Below are 18,726 nucleotides of genomic sequence, written 5' to 3'. Positions count from 1 at the left end.
TGTCATATAGCTGTAAATATCTGTTTTTTTGCTTCCATGAGTGCTGAAATCCAGATGCTATGTGGCCCCAACTTTTGTAATGTTTTGAGAATAAACTTGCTTGAAGATGGCTGCCTTTTGGGTTGTTGTGCCGTGTAGTCTGGTAGAAGTTTGCCGACGTTTCAGAGGTCCTTGCTGCTGTTGCCATAATGAACTGAGACAAAATCACTTCTGTGGAGTGCAAACTGACATGGATAAGTGTGGTTGACTCTGACAGCACAGAAAACCAATTGCAATGAGAAATAGCACAGCTGAGGATGCTAAATAGAGCAGGAAATGTCCTGCAGAGTTTGGCATGCTGCCACTCTTCCTGTTGCAAGGAAGGGGAATGTTTGAAGGTCATGCTACTTGCATCACCTGATGGCCAACATGTCTTCTTCACGTATGATGTTAAGAAGTCTACAAATGCATGTTGTGTATTCTCACATGTGGCATTTTGTGCTACCCAAATCAGTACCTCAAGTATGATGCGCATCTGGTTTGTTTCTCGCAAAAATCTATTGCTCTATCGTTGGGTTTATGTTCCACCTCTTTCGCTCACTCACTGTGTACGACTTCTTTGAGTAATGTGCAGTTATAAAATTGTCTCATATTTCAAATGCCTGGTTTTTTCCCCCCCAGAATTCTTTACCCAACTTTGTCTCCAATCATGTGGCTGGATCCCAATCATCAAACTTGCTTGGAGGTTGGGATGGATTTTCACGACCTGAAGGACCTGATCTTGCACCTTCTGGCACATCAATCCCCCGCAATGCCAGCACTCCCAATCTTGAAAGTAAAACTCGGGACCCCTTTGCAGATCTTGGTAAGTTGCCGACAGCACATTCGCAGGTCATTTGATGCTGCCATATGCAGTATTAACCCTGTTATATTATTGTAATGAGTATGAGAAATGAATGGATCAGATGACTCAGAAAGCAGGAGAACTCTGTGGAATTGTATATCATGGACATTACTGGAAGCCTGAACATATCATATGTATCTGTTCAGTGAAGAGGTTTGGAAAGTCCCCATTTCTCTTGGTATTTATTCAAATATAGGAGTGGGTCAAATTTCTGTATTGCTGAAGGTTATTAATACCTTTTGCTGGAATTCTTCATGCTTCTGAATGTTTGACTTTCCACAAGTTTGGCACTATGGAGTATATATATGTGTACTGCTTTCTGTAGTTTGTATTGTGAAAGTTCATTAAGTATTGTATTCTGTTTTGAGTATAAGTGGACAGTAAGTTTGGGGAGGAAATTATGACATCATTAGCTGACCCCCATCAGAACTAGGCGAACCTAGGGCTTCACCAAGGGGTGAAATGATCCCAGGAGCTTGCACTTTCAGGGTTCTTAATCCCCTGAGATTTTGGCCAGCAGGGCTATTTCCCTGAGAAGTAAATCCCATTTTTCAGTTTATGTATAATTCTTTGTGACTTGTAACGGCCATATACCAGCGAAGGGCTTCATTTTGTTTGAACATTGCATTCTTGATCACTTCCGTGCTGTGGCTTAGGTTCATTTTCTAATTCACTGTGGTCTACAAGTACCTTCATGTCAGTTTCTTCATTACTGAGAAAAATGTGCTTTTGGTTTGCACTAGCTTCCACCATCTTTCACACAATATTATGCACGGTAAAAACAAATGGAGGGTTTCAAATAATTCAGTAATTCAGTGTAGTGATCATAATTGTGGGTCTGAATCCCGCATGGAGCTACCACCTGGATGAGAGAAGTCCGGCTGTTATAACAGTACCAGGTCCAACTCTGTAGTTCATCATACCCAGAAAAAAATTAGTGAGATAAGCGGCAGAAGATGAAACTTGTCATTCTCATTGTACAAATGTGGAGCAGCAACAAGTGGTTATGTGCAGTTTTTGTGTTTCCCAGGTAATCTGACAGCTGGGTTAGGTGTTGGATCCACAAGTGGATGGACAGGTGGATCTAAGCCTACTACACCTATGAATGGAACACCAAGGGCAGGAAGTCCTATTAACCAAGGTTCTTCACCCCAGCACAGACCTTCCAGTTGGACACCACAGGTGAAATATAACTACAGTCATCCCACTTGGAGTGCCACACTTTGTCTATCAGCGCTATTGGTGTTAAAACAGGGTTCTTCATCTTCTTAAAGTGCCTATCCGTTCCGGATGTTGGCGATCAGCATAGCAATTTGAGCTTTGCTGGCTGCTGCTCGAAACAGCCCTCCAGTGGATGTCGAGAACCAAGTTTTTAGGTTCTGAAGCCAGGAGATTCTTGGCCTGCCAGGTCCCCTCTTTCTGAATACTTTTCCCTGGATTATCAGCTGAAGCAGCCCGTATCTATCACTATTTCTCATGATATGACCGAAATACTCCAACTTTCTCTTTTTTATGGAGTTAACAACCTCGACGTCTTTGCGGAGTTTCTCGAGAACTTTTTTGTTGGTTACACGGTCAGTCCAGGAAATTCTGAGAATACGTCGGTACAAACACATTTCGAAGGCCTCCAACTTTTTTGAAGAAGCTTCAGTCAACGTCCACTTTTCAGCGCCGTATAAAAGCACAGAGAGAATGAAACATCTGAGTAGTCTTAACTTGGAGTTTAAGTTTAAGTCTCTACTCCTGAACATTGTAAAGCAGGGTGGGCAGTAAAAACAAACGCAAAAGCATTTGAACTTAACAACTTATGTAATAATACCATTTTATACTGCATTCATCCTCATTATAATCTAATGTTTTGAACCAGATAATACCAATATTTAGTGTTCAAAATTGGTCATTGATATGCTGGTCGAGTACTTTGTTCTTCAATGTCAGTTGCTGTTCCATTTTTACATTCATTTTGCACTATCCAAATAAATAATGTGTCCTCACAGTATTCACATTATACACCCTTCAGCCATTTTACACTTTCACAATTTCATTTCATTAATAAAATCTTCTTGGGCTATCAGCCGTGTCAGTTGATTGAAACTCGATGTTTCAGAGATCATCATCAGGATAGTGATGTCATTACGCCACATCACTATTGAGTTATAATCAGCTGACGCGGCTGATAGCCCAGGAATATTTTATTAACGTTTCATCACAGTGAAAGCTTCATATCATCCATAGGACTGAGCTTGACTCCCTCTTGCCTTCCCACGTCAGTATTTAAATGATGAAGAATCCTCATAAATGCCTCCTCCCAATTGTATATACTGAAGTGTATGATGAGGTACCTAAAAAAAAGATTTGGCCCTGTCAAAATCTTTTAATAATAAATGTGCTTGGAAGTTGTGGTACAAACTTGTTGGTGCCAGCTAATAATGATTTTTGTTATAAAGAATGACTAAGGCAAGGAGAATGTTGCAGGGAGGTGCACCTGGCACAACATCACCCATGCCGGGCTACAGCACGCCTGTTGGCACGCCACACCACACAGCCAAGTCTCCAGCTCAAGAATCAGCTCGTGTTGCAGACTACAGTAGGGCACACTTTGACTCCGTATTCAATAAGCAACAGGACACAGCTGGTATGTCATATTTCTTGTATCCAGATTTCTTTCTCTCTCTCTCTCTCCCCCCCCCCCCCCCCCAATTGTTATCCATTTCCCTCTGTTTTTGGTACAGCTGTGCCGTATCCTGTTTCTTTACAGTGCAGAAGTGATCTTTATCCACTGTTGTTTCATTGCTTCACAAATATTTAATGCATCAAATGATCATTTTGTGGCACCGTGATGGTAAATAATATTGGTCAATTCTGAACAGGATTGTAAGTACCCTTAATTGGTTTCAGTCGCCCTTGGTGGACTAGTGGTTAGCGTGCTCGCCACTGGACCCAAGGTTCGCGGGTTCAATCCCGGCCAAGGTCGATGGATTTTTAAGGGTGATAAAAATCCGTAGCACAACTTCTTTCGGAGGGGAAGTAAAGCCGGTGGTCCTATGTCGTAGATTTACGGCATGTAAAAGAACCTTGCGAGCATGATGCGAGATGTTTCGTAAGCAAAATTCAGCGGCCATTTCTCACCCAAGTCTCTCCTGATTCACTGCTTCATTGCTAGATGGCTCTGGCAGTCAAATCAGGAGTGAGTAGAATTTGTGCAGTCAGTGGGCTGGTCACTCACTACTCTTAACCCGTCGACGTGGTAGTTTAAATACCCCGCATATACTGCTGTCGTGCTGTTCCTGCGGTAGTATTTTTAAATGCCCGTTTAAATTTTGCTGTAAAATACTCTTTTTTTCATAACTTTTGAACTATATGAGATATAATTATGAATTTTTCACTGAAATCCTCTTAAAAGATGGTTTTATAATCTTACCTTATAAGATGAGATGTGTGAGCAGTGGAAGCAAGTCGATTAGAAGTTTAGTTTCAGAAAAAAACGGAGTGTACAACAGCCGGTTCTTTGAATAGTAAGATCTAAGTGTAGGCTTTTGCACAATGCCCATCAACATAAATAGAGCCAAAAGAACGTAAATTTTGTCTACTGTGACATCTTGCCACTTCCTAATCCTAGAGCGAAATGTGAGAGGATGGGCACTTTTTGATATTTCTTGCTGAGCATATCTGTTGGTTTGATCAGCAATGTGCTGCACAAGTGCTATATCGAAAATATTTTTGAATGAACTCACGACATCTAGTTCAGCAGTGTCGAACTGGGGACCACATACATTACAAAATGCTTCTCGTGAAGCAGGAAATGAGTCTATATTTTCCCACAAAAACTTGTTGGAAACCACACCTGCATGTACGATGTCGTCCTGTCGACCACCACTACCATTATCACAATCACTATCGCTAAACACGACAGTTCCCGGTGTCACAAACTGTGTATAATCAATGTCAAATACACTATCATCGTCCGAACTATATTCACTTATACTATCATCTTCTAAAACTTCATTTAAAACTTGTATTTCTTCAAGCTCCGTCAAGGGTCGACTTGTCGAAGAGAAAGCCATTGTAAACTACCAGGTCAGGCGTTTATTTTTAGACTCTCCCTTGCAGGTCATTGGAATGTAACCCTGTTGCCACATGTATACACATAGAGCTTTATTTCCACAACAGGCGAGAACAAACCTCATCGCGCTGGCGTTATTTATTCCATACTTATGGGCGTTTTAAATTAGGCTTTGAGGCTCGCGTGTGTATACGTAAAACCACAAGAACTTTAATTTAAATGCCCGCGTGTGTACACGTAAAACCACGTCTGAGGGTTAAATGCACGTTTTAAAGACTATGAAACCTCCAAAAGGAGACCCTGTGCTCCATAGGAACTAAACTAAACTAAACTTAATTGGTTTCTAAACTTTTCTGAAACTGTGGGCAGTCTGAGATTGTTCAGTCTGCTTTTAGATCTCCCAAACTGACCATGATTATGATTTCGTGGTTCCTGCAGTATGATAAAAGTGTTTTGTCGATATTGGATGGTTTCAGTAAATAAAAGTGTGTGTTAAATGCCCCAACCTTCTATTTCACTCTGGGTCTCAATACATCTGATCATGAATAATGACGTGAAAACGTTTGTTTGTAAGAGTGAAAAGTACTTAGCAAGGAGCAGTAATGGTCTTCACAAATAAATGTCAGAAAAGAAATCATTCCCTGGTGTACTATGTATTGTTCCAAACATAATTATTGAGACATTTTTAGACAAAGGATTTTCCTGAAGTCTCTTTTAAAATTATACATAATTAGCTGTATAATTATGCTGTTCTCCAGCACTTGTCTTTGTTTTAACAATGATAATCTTTTTATGTAGTTTAACTCTGTCTGATGTAGTGAGAACTATTTGTACAGTCTGCTTTAACATTCACTAACCCTGCAATTTTACCAGTAGAGCACACTTATTAGTTTTGTTTGGTTTTTAGAATAAACAGTGATAACAGTAGATTGTTTTACTAAGTATTTCTAACTGGCTCATCTGTGTAATAAGAAGATTTGGATGCTGTAGCACGCATTGAGTTCATTTACATTTTTCATTTGCTGAGCCTCTTTTTTATTTCATTTATAAAAAACCTTAATCACTTTTTGTCCACAAGAGCCAAAAACTGTGGAGTGAAGTTGCCCAATAAACATTTTTTGAACAGATTCATGCTTTGTTCTTGTGGATTTTCTTACATTTTGAGTATTCCTGATTTCTGAATGACTCATTCACCACTGTTCAACACAGCTGGGAACAAAGGAGGGAAACAGCCTGGTGATATATTTGATGACTTGTTGGGATCACAAGGCTACCAGTTTCCAAAACGTGAAACAGGACCAAGGACCATCAATGAAATGAGAAAGGAAGAGCTAGCAAAGGATATGGATCCTGATAAACTTAAGGTAAGTCAAAATAAAGACAATAATATGCCAGTGAAGAACTACGTCTTGCATGCCAAATGAGATCACGAGGAAATGATTGGGCCACTAGCTGTCCCCCCCCCCCCCCCCCCCCCCTTCTTTTGTCGTGCTGTGGAAATACCAAGACTTTTTCCTGTTCATTCAAGTGATACTTGTAAGACTTGAGGTTCTCACAGCGGTGAGTATGAAGATATCCGTCTTCTGGGTTATTGCGCTGTGTAGTCTGGTCGATGTTAACCAACGTTTCATCGCCCTGATGACGGAGACAGTATGACCTCTGAAACGTTGGTTAACATCGACCAGACTACACAGCGCAATAACCCAGAAGACGGATATCTTCAAGTGATACTTCATTTTGATTTTGAGCTACATACTTTTTATGAGACCTTGGCTTTGGAGTTCACAGTTTTTGACTTTCCCCAGCATTTGTAAAGCTTCTGGAGTACGCCCACTTAAGTCTTGCAGTGCCTTGTATTAGTTCAGCATGCACTGCTGCTGTTTTGTTTTCTCTGTCAATCAGGATTTCCACGGATTCGGAAAAGTGCGGTCTGCCAGATCCAACAGAGTAGTGTCATAGCGATGTTTTAAGGTTTAATAAAATAACTCAACAGATGATGGATAAAGTAAAAAAACAATGAAAGTAGTATTATAATACCACTGAAGAAGACAGTGTAATTGTACCACTGAGTCATTTCCCATCAGCAGCCAATAGGACTGTGTGTTGCATTAGCCAATAAGATCCATCCATGGGCCCTAAAAATTGAACACAAAAGCTCATACTAGACACTTGAAGGTTGTATGCATTGCAGAACACCAGAGAGTTAGCTTCAAAGTTTGAGATGGTAGTTTTATTTAGGTTAGATTGAAGACCTTAATTACCTTTATCTTGAATTCACAGTCAAAGAAGATACACATTCGTAATTAGTAGTCAGTATTGTTTGTGAAGGTCTCCAACCTGTCATGGGACACTGCGCAGTGAATGAATGTAGCTGGTGTGATGTAATACATTTACAGTTGTGTCATAGTCTGCTGTGTGTCTCGTTAAACATTTAGGCAGCTGCAGTTACCAGTCAGCATTCACATTCTAGCAATAATTTTTCTATCCCCACAATTATATTAACGCTTACCCTCACATGAATCCTGTGTTCAAATGGAACAGATCAACCTGGGATTCGCAGACGGTGCCAATGTCGAGGCAGTGACATAGACCATACCTGCTTCAACTCTTCATCATACTTGTTTCAGAATGGCTGTGCCTGTGAAGGGGTAAAACAGTTTTTTCCAGGCCATGTTCATTATCTGATCACTTTTGTAAAAGTGTCATTCAGAGTTTGAAACTTCTCACTGGTTTCCATAAACACACTTGTACCATAAGTATGTTGTGCCCCTTCACAGAGCTTGCACATCTTGCATTTTATATGCTGCCTGTGTAAAACAATTTGTATTTTATTTTCAAGCTGGAAGGTAACAGTTTCTGAAGCATTTGTGAATCTGTGTAAGATAATATTTTTCCTACTTCCAGATCCTTGATTGGATTGACGGTAAGACGCACAATATCAGGGCGCTTTTATGCTCGATGCATACGGTTTTATGGGAAGATGCAAAATGGAACAAATGTGAAATGCATCAGCTGGTTACCCCATCAGACGTTAAAAAGGCATACAGACGAGCCTGCCTTGCTGTGCATCCTGATAAGGTAAGACATTCTGTATAATAACTGAGATGATAAATGTGTTTTCCTGAATTTTAGTATCGTAGCTGAGGAAAAGAGACTGTGGGTAAGTATCCAAAGGTAAAATGATATTGTATTGAGCTTTGTTTAAAAGTAATTAGTTGGAAGACCTTGTGTGTCAGTCTTCTTTGGTGGTATTACTACATGTTTTTCCTTTGAATGAAAATATTACTTAAGTAGAGGACACTTAATAATCAGTTTTGAAAACTGGCACTTACTCAGAAAAGTAGCTTAGAAACTCTTCACATATAAGAGTAGGTGAATAAATAGAATTGTTACTTACTGTTAAGTGTACATGGCATATTATTAATCTCCTAGTACTTAACTTTTTTCTACTGACTTTGGTTATTACAAATCTTCTGACCTGTTGAGGTAGGTCAGTCCATGTTTTCTTGATGGGATGCAAATGTGGCTTTCACGTTTTCCTTTCCATTGCCTTACCTGCCATCATTTTCATGCCTTATGTATCCCATGCAACTTCAAACAGAGAACCCAGAAATTAAGGTTAAGTTGATTCTTCTCACTGCCCCCACATCCGTGCCTAGGTGCAGAGCCTGGCTCATTGCTGTGTACACCCACAAAGTTCATAGTGCCCTGTAGGGGCCCAGGCAATGTTGAAAGCGGCATAACTGTTATCTTGGCTCTGCCGCTGTGATAAGTTATCACTGATGGGAGCTGGGATGTTGCCAACTGCAAGTCCGATGGAGCCACGTGGGCTTGTATTTGTCTGTGTGGCATTTTGGGGGGGCCATGGGCAGTTATTCCCATTGTAGGGGCATAAAGATTTGATCAAGGTGAAGGTCCCCACACCAGCACAGACCACGAAGTCTCTGGTGTTGGCACTCTTTCATTTCTGTCATGCTCGCACACCTCTGGAACAATCAGACATGCCTAACACATGACCATTTGTTGTGTGGTGAGCTGCACGTGTCTGTTTTAATTGTGGCGTTCCACTTACCATGTCACGTGTCCTGGTAGAATGCCCACTTCTTTGCAAAGTACACCTTGCATACCTGCATACCATCCGAATGGCACTTTACCTGCCATGCTTGGCAGTAACTCTGACAGCATTTCCAGTGTTTTGGCTTTTCTAAATGTAACGGGGCTTGTCAGGTCAGTTTAACAGACACGGTTTTATATGATTTTAGAATTTTAGTTTATTTGTATATTTTCTCTGACAAGAAAAAAGCTCTTGGTTTTAGCATCCCTTGCTTGTTACATTCACACTGGCAGGCGCTTTGCAGCCTGGAAAAGTAAGTTTTGACATAAAATTATTATGTTTTAGTAACATTGCTGTATTACCTCCAATCCTATAGGCAGGCCTCTATACATCGCAGTCGTCAGTTGTTATTGTTCATACTTTTCAGTAAGGAGTCATTCCTGCTGTGCATTAATTATTAAATATTAAAATTAATTTTAGATCAGTATTTTAAGTAAATGAAATCACTTGGTGTACCAGCCATGTGACTCATTAACATTAGAAGGGTTCGCTGACACATAAGCTTCCTGCTACGTTGAATTATTTTGCATCCATATGGAACGACTGGAGACTCGTTATGTCTTTGTTGTTTATCGCGCCTTCTGTGATGCAACAATTTCCAAGGAGTCTGTGTAGCAGCTACCCAGCTACAAATTTTAGTTTTTACCAAACCATAATCAGTTTGGAATCATGAACTCGTCCACCTACTCGATGCTAATCATCAGAGTTGAAGGCCTTATACTTACATGAATATGTGTACAGGTTTATAGATACATAAAAATTACAAACAAAACAAAAACCAGGGTGATGGAACTAGAACTGAATTCATCTTTATGTCCTTCACATATCCAGTTACATGAACCAGTTTTTAACACAACTATTAGAGGTGTGTTAAAAATTTTAAAGATGAAATCATTTTCTTTTGTTACAGCAAATGGGAACACCAAATGAAGAAATTGCCAAACTTATCTTCATGGAATTAAATAATGCATGGAGTGATTTTGAGTCTGATGGAAGTCAACAGCAGATGTTTCCTGCTGCAAACTGAACAACAAAATACTCATTGCCTAACCAGGCTAGCCAACTTGCAAGTGCAATATGTACCATAATCATCACAAAGTAAGTGTAATAAGATATGTGACTTTAAACATTTTTTTTTATTATTATAATAGTTGCTGTTATTTGTTATAGTACTTTGTCATCTTCTATTAGAGATAGCATATTTAATTTGAAAAGACATATTGAAAGCTTCATTTTGTGAGGAAATTAGAAATGTTGATGAAATGTGCAGTAGTTGCACACGATGAGACTTAGATTCTGCTGCAGTAAAAGTAAATTTTGTCCCACTATACACCATGTAGGCGTTTGGGGTGAGTGGAGGTATAGCTCCTCTCTTCCTTGACCTCGGCACTAGATGGGGGTGAGTGGTCAGCATCACGCCCCGGCCGGCTTTACCCCTGTGAAAGGACCCCGGTACCCATTGTAGAGGAGCCTGGGTGGGCCCCAGAGCCGGTCTGGACGCAGAGGCTAGAGGAAAAGTCCTCTGCCCCCGTCGGGGATCGAACCCCGGTCGTCCAGCCCGTAGCTAGTCACTATACTGACTGAGCTATCCCGGCTCATAGATTCTGCTGTAGTAGATCTGTCAATTTCCAAAAATGTTTGTCCACATAACACAAGTAAGAAAACAACTAAAAGAGTGCTTTGCCTTCTGCAGCCCATTTTATATCGGTTTTGACAGTTTACACCTTCTGTCCTCTTCGTGACGACTTTTAACCTAAGCCAGTGTCCTGGCTGTAATGGCTGGCGTGTAATGTGAAGTCCATGCCAAGACAAATGATCCATTCAAGGTATTGCATTTAGTAACTGCTTGTAGGTTTTGCTTCGTATTATAGGTTTACAAATACCGGAGTCAAAGCAGTGTGGAGACTGAAGAGGCACACAGGAAAAACTAAGTCCTCATTCACCTATCTAATTCCATTCTTACAACATTATTCAGTTAAGAACATTGTGATAAGCTTTTATTAGCTTTAGTGTTTAACATTGCAAAGTTACCTAAGCTTGTAAAAAACAAATAGTGAAACATCTAAAATACAATAAATATGTATTATGGTTGCTGTTGTGAAGTTTTCAGGTTTAAAATGTTTGAGAAAGAAGTCTGTCATTTAATCCCGTTGTTCTGTGGCAGTACTGCCAACTTTTAAGTGTATAAAAACATTCCAGATTATTTTAAAAAGCTTGCCTTCGTTCAGAATTAAGGCAACATAAAATTTGGGAACTGTGAAGATTTGTTAAATGTTCGAAAGGAACTTCAAGGAATGACTGACAGTCATTTCATGATATTGAAAGGATGATTACAGATAACAAAATATAACAGTTACATGTTTAATTGTTTTATTGGCTCATGTTTCAGAGTTTCTTGTGCAATTTAAAAAATACTTTTGGAATGGAAATACGTACTGAGTCTCCATCAGTGATTAGAAATCAAACAGTAACATACACGTAGTTAGAATGATCCCTTTTAATTGTATGTTTTAGGTATTTGGTTTCCAGTGGAAATAATTAATACCGCCTGAATCCGAATGCCACTCATCCTTTCAGTATGATCTCTCCTTTTGTGTATTTAATGTAAGTTCCTTGTAAATAGTTTATAACTTACTGAAAATACTGTCATTTTCATCCTCATTTGTCATGAGATACCACGTTTTAGAGGTCAAGTCTTCTTTAATGGCAAATGTTACTTCTATGTAAATATATCTTTCCATTTTTTCTTCTGTACAATGTGTGAAGTGTTTGTAAAATCTGTGGGATGTTTTGAAATGACATTTATCTTTTAACTGGCAGATGTTCATGAAAAGATAAATCAGTAGTATGAATACAATACCACTGTATGTTGATCTCAGTTGTGCTGGTGATAGTTCTGTAATCATTTACAAGCTGGTTACCATTCAATAGTGATGGCTGTGCCTTTTTGGGACTCTTATGTATTGCTGTCACACCGGATATGTAAGAAATTTATGTGGCCACACAAAGATTTTCAGCCACACTCAGTGGTCATGTATTTACAGATCCATAAATGGTAATACTGGACAAAATATTGTTAATTTATGTGTTGAAAACACTAGCATCACCTAATGTCAAGTGTCAAGTGCAGCATTGATCTAGCCATTCAGAAACTGTCAATATTCTTTACTTTTGTCAGTCATAAAATGGGCTGAACTCACTTTTCAACTTTCGGATGATTTATTAGATAAATTACTCTACTGTTATGAAATTTCTCCTTCACACTTGATGTTTTATCAGTTGCACAGAGAAAGTTGAGGCAGTCATACGGTTTAATGCAACAAACAATTTGATTGTACATATACTGATTAAATTATAATCATAAGCTTAGAACGGGAGTTTAAGCTTTATCTCCCCAAACTGTGTTATAATTTGTCCAGATCATAATTTTAATTTAAGCACTGAATATCAGTCATTGCTCGCTCACTTCATCCACTCAATCATGAGTGCAAACACTAAAACTAACAGCGGAATTTTGTTACTGCAATGCAGAAACTGTTATATATTAATGAGGAGGCTGATTTGTAAGTAGATGCGTTATAAACCAGGTGTATGTGTTTCTGCCTCATCACCAGACTGCAGGACAGAATCATAATATACAGAAAGCTAACAAATACTTCTATTGTGTGGCTAGAGTTCATATTTTTGACAATGGCAGTAACAAACTGAAGCTTCATTCACGATGAAACTGATTAAATTTGTGGAATGCTTGCTACCACACAGTTAATAATCTTTTGTCTCCCCAGATCCTATCTAAAAATGTAAAGATTATACCTGTTCTTTTGTATGGGTGCAAAAATTGGATTCTCACCCTAAGGGAACAACAGCGATCAAGGGTATTTAAGAACAAGGTGCTGAGAGGAATATTTAGACGTAAAAGGGACGATGTAAGAGGAGGATGTTACATAATGAGGAACTTCACAATTTGTTTTTGCTGCGTATTAGGGTGATGAAACGTGATGAGTTGCGGGGCATGTAGCGTACATGGGAGAGCATTTGTAAGACCTAGGCATTAACTGGAGGAAATTATTATCATGGATCTTCAGCGAAGTAATGTGTGAGACAGGTCTTTAAAATTACACTTGTATGGTCAGTATTGGCAACAGAAAATTTTCAACTGGCAACAAATTTCCCATTTTACGTTTTGGAGTTCGCTCTTAGGAATGTAGATGCAGTTTTCATTAAATGAGGTATACCTGCTTTTATGTGCCCAAAATAGTGGCATCTGAATTTTTTCTTTCTCCTCATCAGCCTTGCTCTGTGTTCTAAATTTTCAGAGCACAGTACACCCAAAGTCACAAAGATCGATATGAGTCATAATTTTCTTTTACATGCTATCTTCAGTCATGAAACTTTCAGCTCTGTCATATGCAATACATTATCTCTCAAGGCATCCTCTGTTTGTGGCCCTGCCTATCATAGAGCCCTGATTTCTGGAACTCATAACACAAGTAATGATGTATGAAATTCATACAAAGTGTGTGGCAACACAGGATCTTGCAGAATTTGACAGACAACATATGAGTTCTTGCTGAACACTTTAAGCATGGTGTTTCCTGTCATGAATAAATGCAATAGGAAAGTTCTGGATATTAAAGAACTGCTTGAGAACTTCTTTTCTCAAAATGATAGATTTCCAGTGCGAGACTATATAATCTACTGCCTGCTTCCACAGCATCTTGTGGATGTGGATTTTGTCAGATGAGCCTCGTAAGAAACAGCTACATGACATGCCTGGATGATGAACCTTAAAATACCTAATGATTCTTATCAGTGGACCAGAGCTGAGGGACTTTTGACCACAGAAATATGCAGACAGTTGGCTTTTTAAAGTCAAGACATTTGAACACACTGAATAACTCTTGTTTAACAGAGGAAATACGTAACCACATTCAGATAATTTGAGAACATAACTGATAAGTTATTGCAGTATTTAATATTTTTATAAATATTTATGTGGTTACAGTATTTTCAAAAAATGTTGAGACCTGTGTGTGGATGTGGACTGGATTAATTTCTTGAGGATATGTTACAATTGAAAATTCTTGTGAAAAAAATAATGAATCTTCAGGTTCCATGAAAAGCAGGGATTTTTGTTGTTAGGTGAATGACTTAGTTTCTCAAGAAGGAATGTGCTCCATGGAGTTACTTCTCTTACTGTACTAGTCTGACTTTTGCAATTTACAATTGAATTTTTCCCAATCTGTTGGACAGATACATTTTGTGGATGTTGAAATATTTGATAAGCATCCTTAATTAATTTTAATGAGTTTCATGTACCTTTCGCAGATTTCCAGTGTCTCAAATAAAAACTGGAACTATTCTGGAGGTCTAAAACAACTGAGTTTAGTAATACTTATGTTATTTTGAAATGAAGTAGTTATAGTTTGATGGCTGCCAGTGGAAATAAATAAAATTACTTGAAAGATAAATAGAGGGATACGCATGTGAAAACTATTTCTAAAACAAATTTGTATTTGTAGTTATATCCACATAAACTAATAAACTGGATGTAATGTTAGACGTACGATGCAAGAAATGTGTTTCTCACTTCTGTGCTAGTACAATGTATTTGAGCGATGTAAAATATTTCTCACGTCAGAGAGTGAGCAAGATTGCAATCACGTCGTATCTGGCCACATATGAGGGTGATTCAGTTAACCCATTGCTGACTAGCATTGTCTCCAAGATGAGGTTGGTCACTCTCTCCAAACACGCCTACCATGTCTCTGAGACACTGGGGACTTGCTACCATTTAAATTCAGAAAAAATGACAGATGAGGTGTCATTTGAAGAAGACTATAACATCTGTTCAGAATATGCATTTGTTTCACTTGAAGTTTTGATTAAAAAATGGCAGCATGTGACCAGTCAGGCACCAAGATGGAGATATGTATTTTGATGCAAAATATGGTCGTACTGCACAAAATGCTTTTTTGTATAATTATAATGATTATTGGTCTTAGTTATTTCAGGAAAACTTTCCATTGCTTGTAAAAACTAACTTCTTCACAATCATAGCACACAGATGACAATGAACTTGACACATGCTACAGAATCATAAAAGTCCTCCTATGTGTGTGTGTGTGGTCTAGCATAAAAATATTTTAACACGCATGAGTTGTGAAAGTACAGCAGTCTGTATTTTCCTCATGACCTTGTTTAATCCAGTTTAGTAATAATAGGACAAGAAAAATATTATTCCAATTAACTGAGTATTTTTTTCTTAAGAAATCATTAACCTGGGTTATTTCAGGTAAATGGGGAAGCAGTTAAGATTTCGCTGGCCATTTCTAAACTCTGCCCTGTAATAAGAATATCACACCATTAACCATCTGCATTTGTGGCTTATGCATCATATGATCATTTATTGAATTAAGGTTCACAAAAATTCACCTGTTTCAGAATACCCTTCATATGTTATGCTGTTTTCTTCTGTCTTTTTGCAAGTTTGACAACAATTTTATGGACTTCAATAAACTTTATTCTGTAACTAGCCTACTGATGTCTTATACTGGGCATTTTCAAAGTAAAAATAAATTTCATTCACATTAGCTTCTGTATACAGCAGTAGGGCAACTATTTATTATATAAACATGAATTGTCAGTATTTCTGCATTTTGTATTGGATTTAAGTAGTGCTTGTGCCAGGGGGTAAAAATAATATTTTCAACCATACTTCATCCACCAACAAACTGTGTCTATGCAAAAGTAGTTTACTGCACATTAATATTTGATCAGAAATAGGATTTTAGTTAAAAATAAATGAAGCAGATATTTAATGTGGAGAAATGTCCACAGGTTTTCAGTTTTGGAGTGTTTTAGAACAGAATGCATAAAATAAATCCACATTGTAGTGCTTATGATCTTTACAGTACCAAAATGTTAGTTGTTGACAGTGTACGATAATATAAACATTGAAGAATAAACAATGGTTTACTCTAAAGTAAAATAAAGAAGTCAGATGTGGTGGTGTTAGAGGTGATATTAGTTATTTTTCAGACTTACCAAATGAGTCAGGGATGGATGCAGCACACTTGCCATATTTTGTGCACCTTGGGTTCATCATCATGAAAATTCATTAATCTAAACTTTGGTTGGAACGATAACACTGAAAATTCCTTTATAATATAAATAATTTTGGAAAATTAAATAGAAATATACTCTTAAACCAAGGCAAAATTACTTATTCTTGTATATAAGTATTGCTGTAAATTTGTGAAAAATGGTTTCTGTCAAACAAATTTGTGGTGAGAAATGAGAGAATTATAAGATTTGAAGTTTTTATTCTGGTGGAAATTTGAGTTATTGTTTTCTGGGTTATGGTGCTGTGGAGGGCCCTATCACTTTGATCTTCAGGGTACCCTGATGAAGGCAACAGGTTTCTGCAAAATGTTGATAAAACCAATAATACTACACAGCATCACAACATCAGAAGACCACAATAAATAACAAATAAAATGGTTTCCCTCATAAAATTGAATAAGTCCATTTTCAGATAAAGCAGACTTGTATGTACACCAGCTGTTTAGGTGAATGTGTTCCATTTGTACTATAATGTGCTTCTTTAGACATTATACATTTTAGATTTTAAGGGAAAGTATCAATTATGTTTTGTTTTATGAATGAAGTAACTATTTCTGCACAGCTCTGAATTTAATATCAAAATAATCAGATGATTGAATATCATTTTAAATGTTGAATAACATTAATGGTAAACAGTTGTAATGGACTTTTCCTTTGTAAACGATAATACACATTAACACGAGCTCTTGCAGTTGCAGCCTAAACATTGTAAACCTGTTGAGAGCAGGAAGCCTTTTGGGAGCAAAAAGATTGCAACATGTCATGTAGGTGGAATCCAAAAATTTTATTTCAAGGATGCCTGTCAAGTAGTGTGTTTCCTTTAATTTAGTGTTCAAATGAAGATTGCTGGCTTCTGGGTTGTGCGCGATTCATAGCCCTGATGATGGAGGCAGCAAGGACCTCTGAAGCATTGGTAAACATCTACCAGACTGCACGGCACAACAACCCAGAAGACAGCCATCTTCAGACTCAGCGCTGTGAAAACCTCAAATCCTACTTAGTGTTCAAGTGCTGTTTACTCTCTGAATGTTTCTCCTATTTTGTCCTGTTGATATTAATGGTACTTTAGAGAAATCAGTCTTACTGAATCTTAATGACTGTTGTCTCCTATAAAAAATATACAAAATAAATTTATTACCCATCCCATTAGTATAAACTAAAAGTGATGCACAGTACAGACTAACAAAACAAGAATCAGAAAGGTGAACCAAGAGATTGAATTTTTTCATTATATTTGAAAAAAAATTGCAAAATATAATGAGAACATTTGCATACATAAGGGTACAGAATTTCCACAATTAAAGTATGGAACAAAATATGCAGATACATACCACATGTTACTTATATTTTTAAAAGTGCATATTATGGCAGTATTGAATGATGCATTAATGAGATTTAAGTGGTATTTTTATCTTTAATAATAATCTTCCAATACTGTTTAACATCCCTAAATATTGTTTTGTCTGTACAGCAATGATGTATCAGTGATAACTAACTAAATGAAACCCAAAGCATCGGTGATTATATCTTAAATTTACTTCCAGTAAGAATTATTGCACTAATTCCTGAATTGGTTAGAAAATATTGTAAAGGGCACATCAGCTCTGATTGAAGAAATTGCTGTATGTTGATGGTATTTGAAGTAACCACCACAAGGTACTTAACTTAGAAATCAACAAAAGAGATTTGAGAATGTACAGATGTAAAATACATATTTATTATTACTCAAAATGTAATAACGCAGTATAATACCAACACTACAATAGTGTCGGTTGGAGTACTCAGTAAAATGTATATGTTGAACTGTATCATATGTGAATGGAATAAAGTATTATGTATAAATAAAACAAAGATATCTGTATACCAAACAGAAACATTGTGTCGGTTGTATTTTACCTGTGATTTCTCTGCATCCCTTGACTTAGGACAGGTGAAGCAAATTACACTACATGAAGATTTATAATTTGTACTCTTCAAATTATATTACAGTAATACAAACTGTGATAAAATTTATGGGGCATATAATGCAAAGAGAGAAACAAAGGGAACCATGAAACGTTTTTAGGTCTGAAAATTTCATGATAGACTTGAGCCATTAATGGAACTTAAGTGTTGAAGCTAAGTATGATGAAGTAACAGATAATTAAGGAAGTTTAGAGATGTGACATGTGAAGGAAACTATATTACTGCCTCATTATGCGTTCATTTTATAAACTCTGTCCAAAGAATACAAAGTAGCAAGACTGAAAAGGCATGGTCCGTATCAAAGTAGAGTTCATCTCACCACTGTGGCATTTTGAATGCACCTATGCTTGTGTGCATGTCTGTACGTAGGAATCCTCTGCCTTTGTCAGAGATCGAATGTGTTTCAAAATGAGTACACGTTTTGTACAGATAAGAAAAATTATCTCTGAGAGAACACAAATCATGAATGTTTGAAAATATCTGAGCCTAACCTTTTAATTGTAGTAAAAATCACCAATGAACGAAAGACTATTGAGCAATGAGGAATGTTAAGGTGAATATTTTAATGACTTGTTC

The 18,726-nt window shown here is 37.6% G+C and overlaps 1 protein-coding gene across 3 annotated transcripts in view; it reads left to right on the top strand.

Annotated features, from left to right (window-relative positions):
- Positions 1 to 18,059, top strand: part of aux (cyclin-G-associated kinase) — a 42,874-nt gene extending 24,815 nt beyond the window's left edge. For 2 of the 3 annotated variants that reach the window (XM_087345970.1, XM_087345884.1), the window contains exons 20-26: positions 661 to 844; positions 1,914 to 2,065; positions 3,359 to 3,518; positions 6,156 to 6,310; positions 7,851 to 8,024; positions 9,971 to 10,158; positions 10,932 to 18,059. In XM_087345970.1, the coding sequence (XP_087202096.1) occupies positions 661 to 844; positions 1,914 to 2,065; positions 3,359 to 3,518; positions 6,156 to 6,310; positions 7,851 to 8,024; positions 9,971 to 10,087 (942 nt within the window). In that variant the 3' untranslated portion in view covers positions 10,088 to 10,158; positions 10,932 to 18,059. Of the gene's footprint in view, positions 1 to 660; positions 845 to 1,913; positions 2,066 to 3,358; positions 3,519 to 6,155; positions 6,311 to 7,850; positions 8,025 to 9,970; positions 10,159 to 10,912 lie in introns of all 3 variants that reach the window. The other variant, XM_087345931.1, reaches the window with a different exon arrangement.
- Positions 18,060 to 18,726: the final 667 nt, after the last annotated feature.

This window comes from Zootermopsis nevadensis, unplaced genomic scaffold (assembly GCF_977971745.1).
Source record: "Zootermopsis nevadensis isolate Lab colony 2312 unplaced genomic scaffold, Znev_1.0 Znev_ptg000001l, whole genome shotgun sequence".
Taxonomy (NCBI): domain Eukaryota; kingdom Metazoa; phylum Arthropoda; class Insecta; order Blattodea; family Termopsidae; genus Zootermopsis; species Zootermopsis nevadensis.
This window is presented reverse-complemented; position numbering and strand designations above follow the sequence as displayed.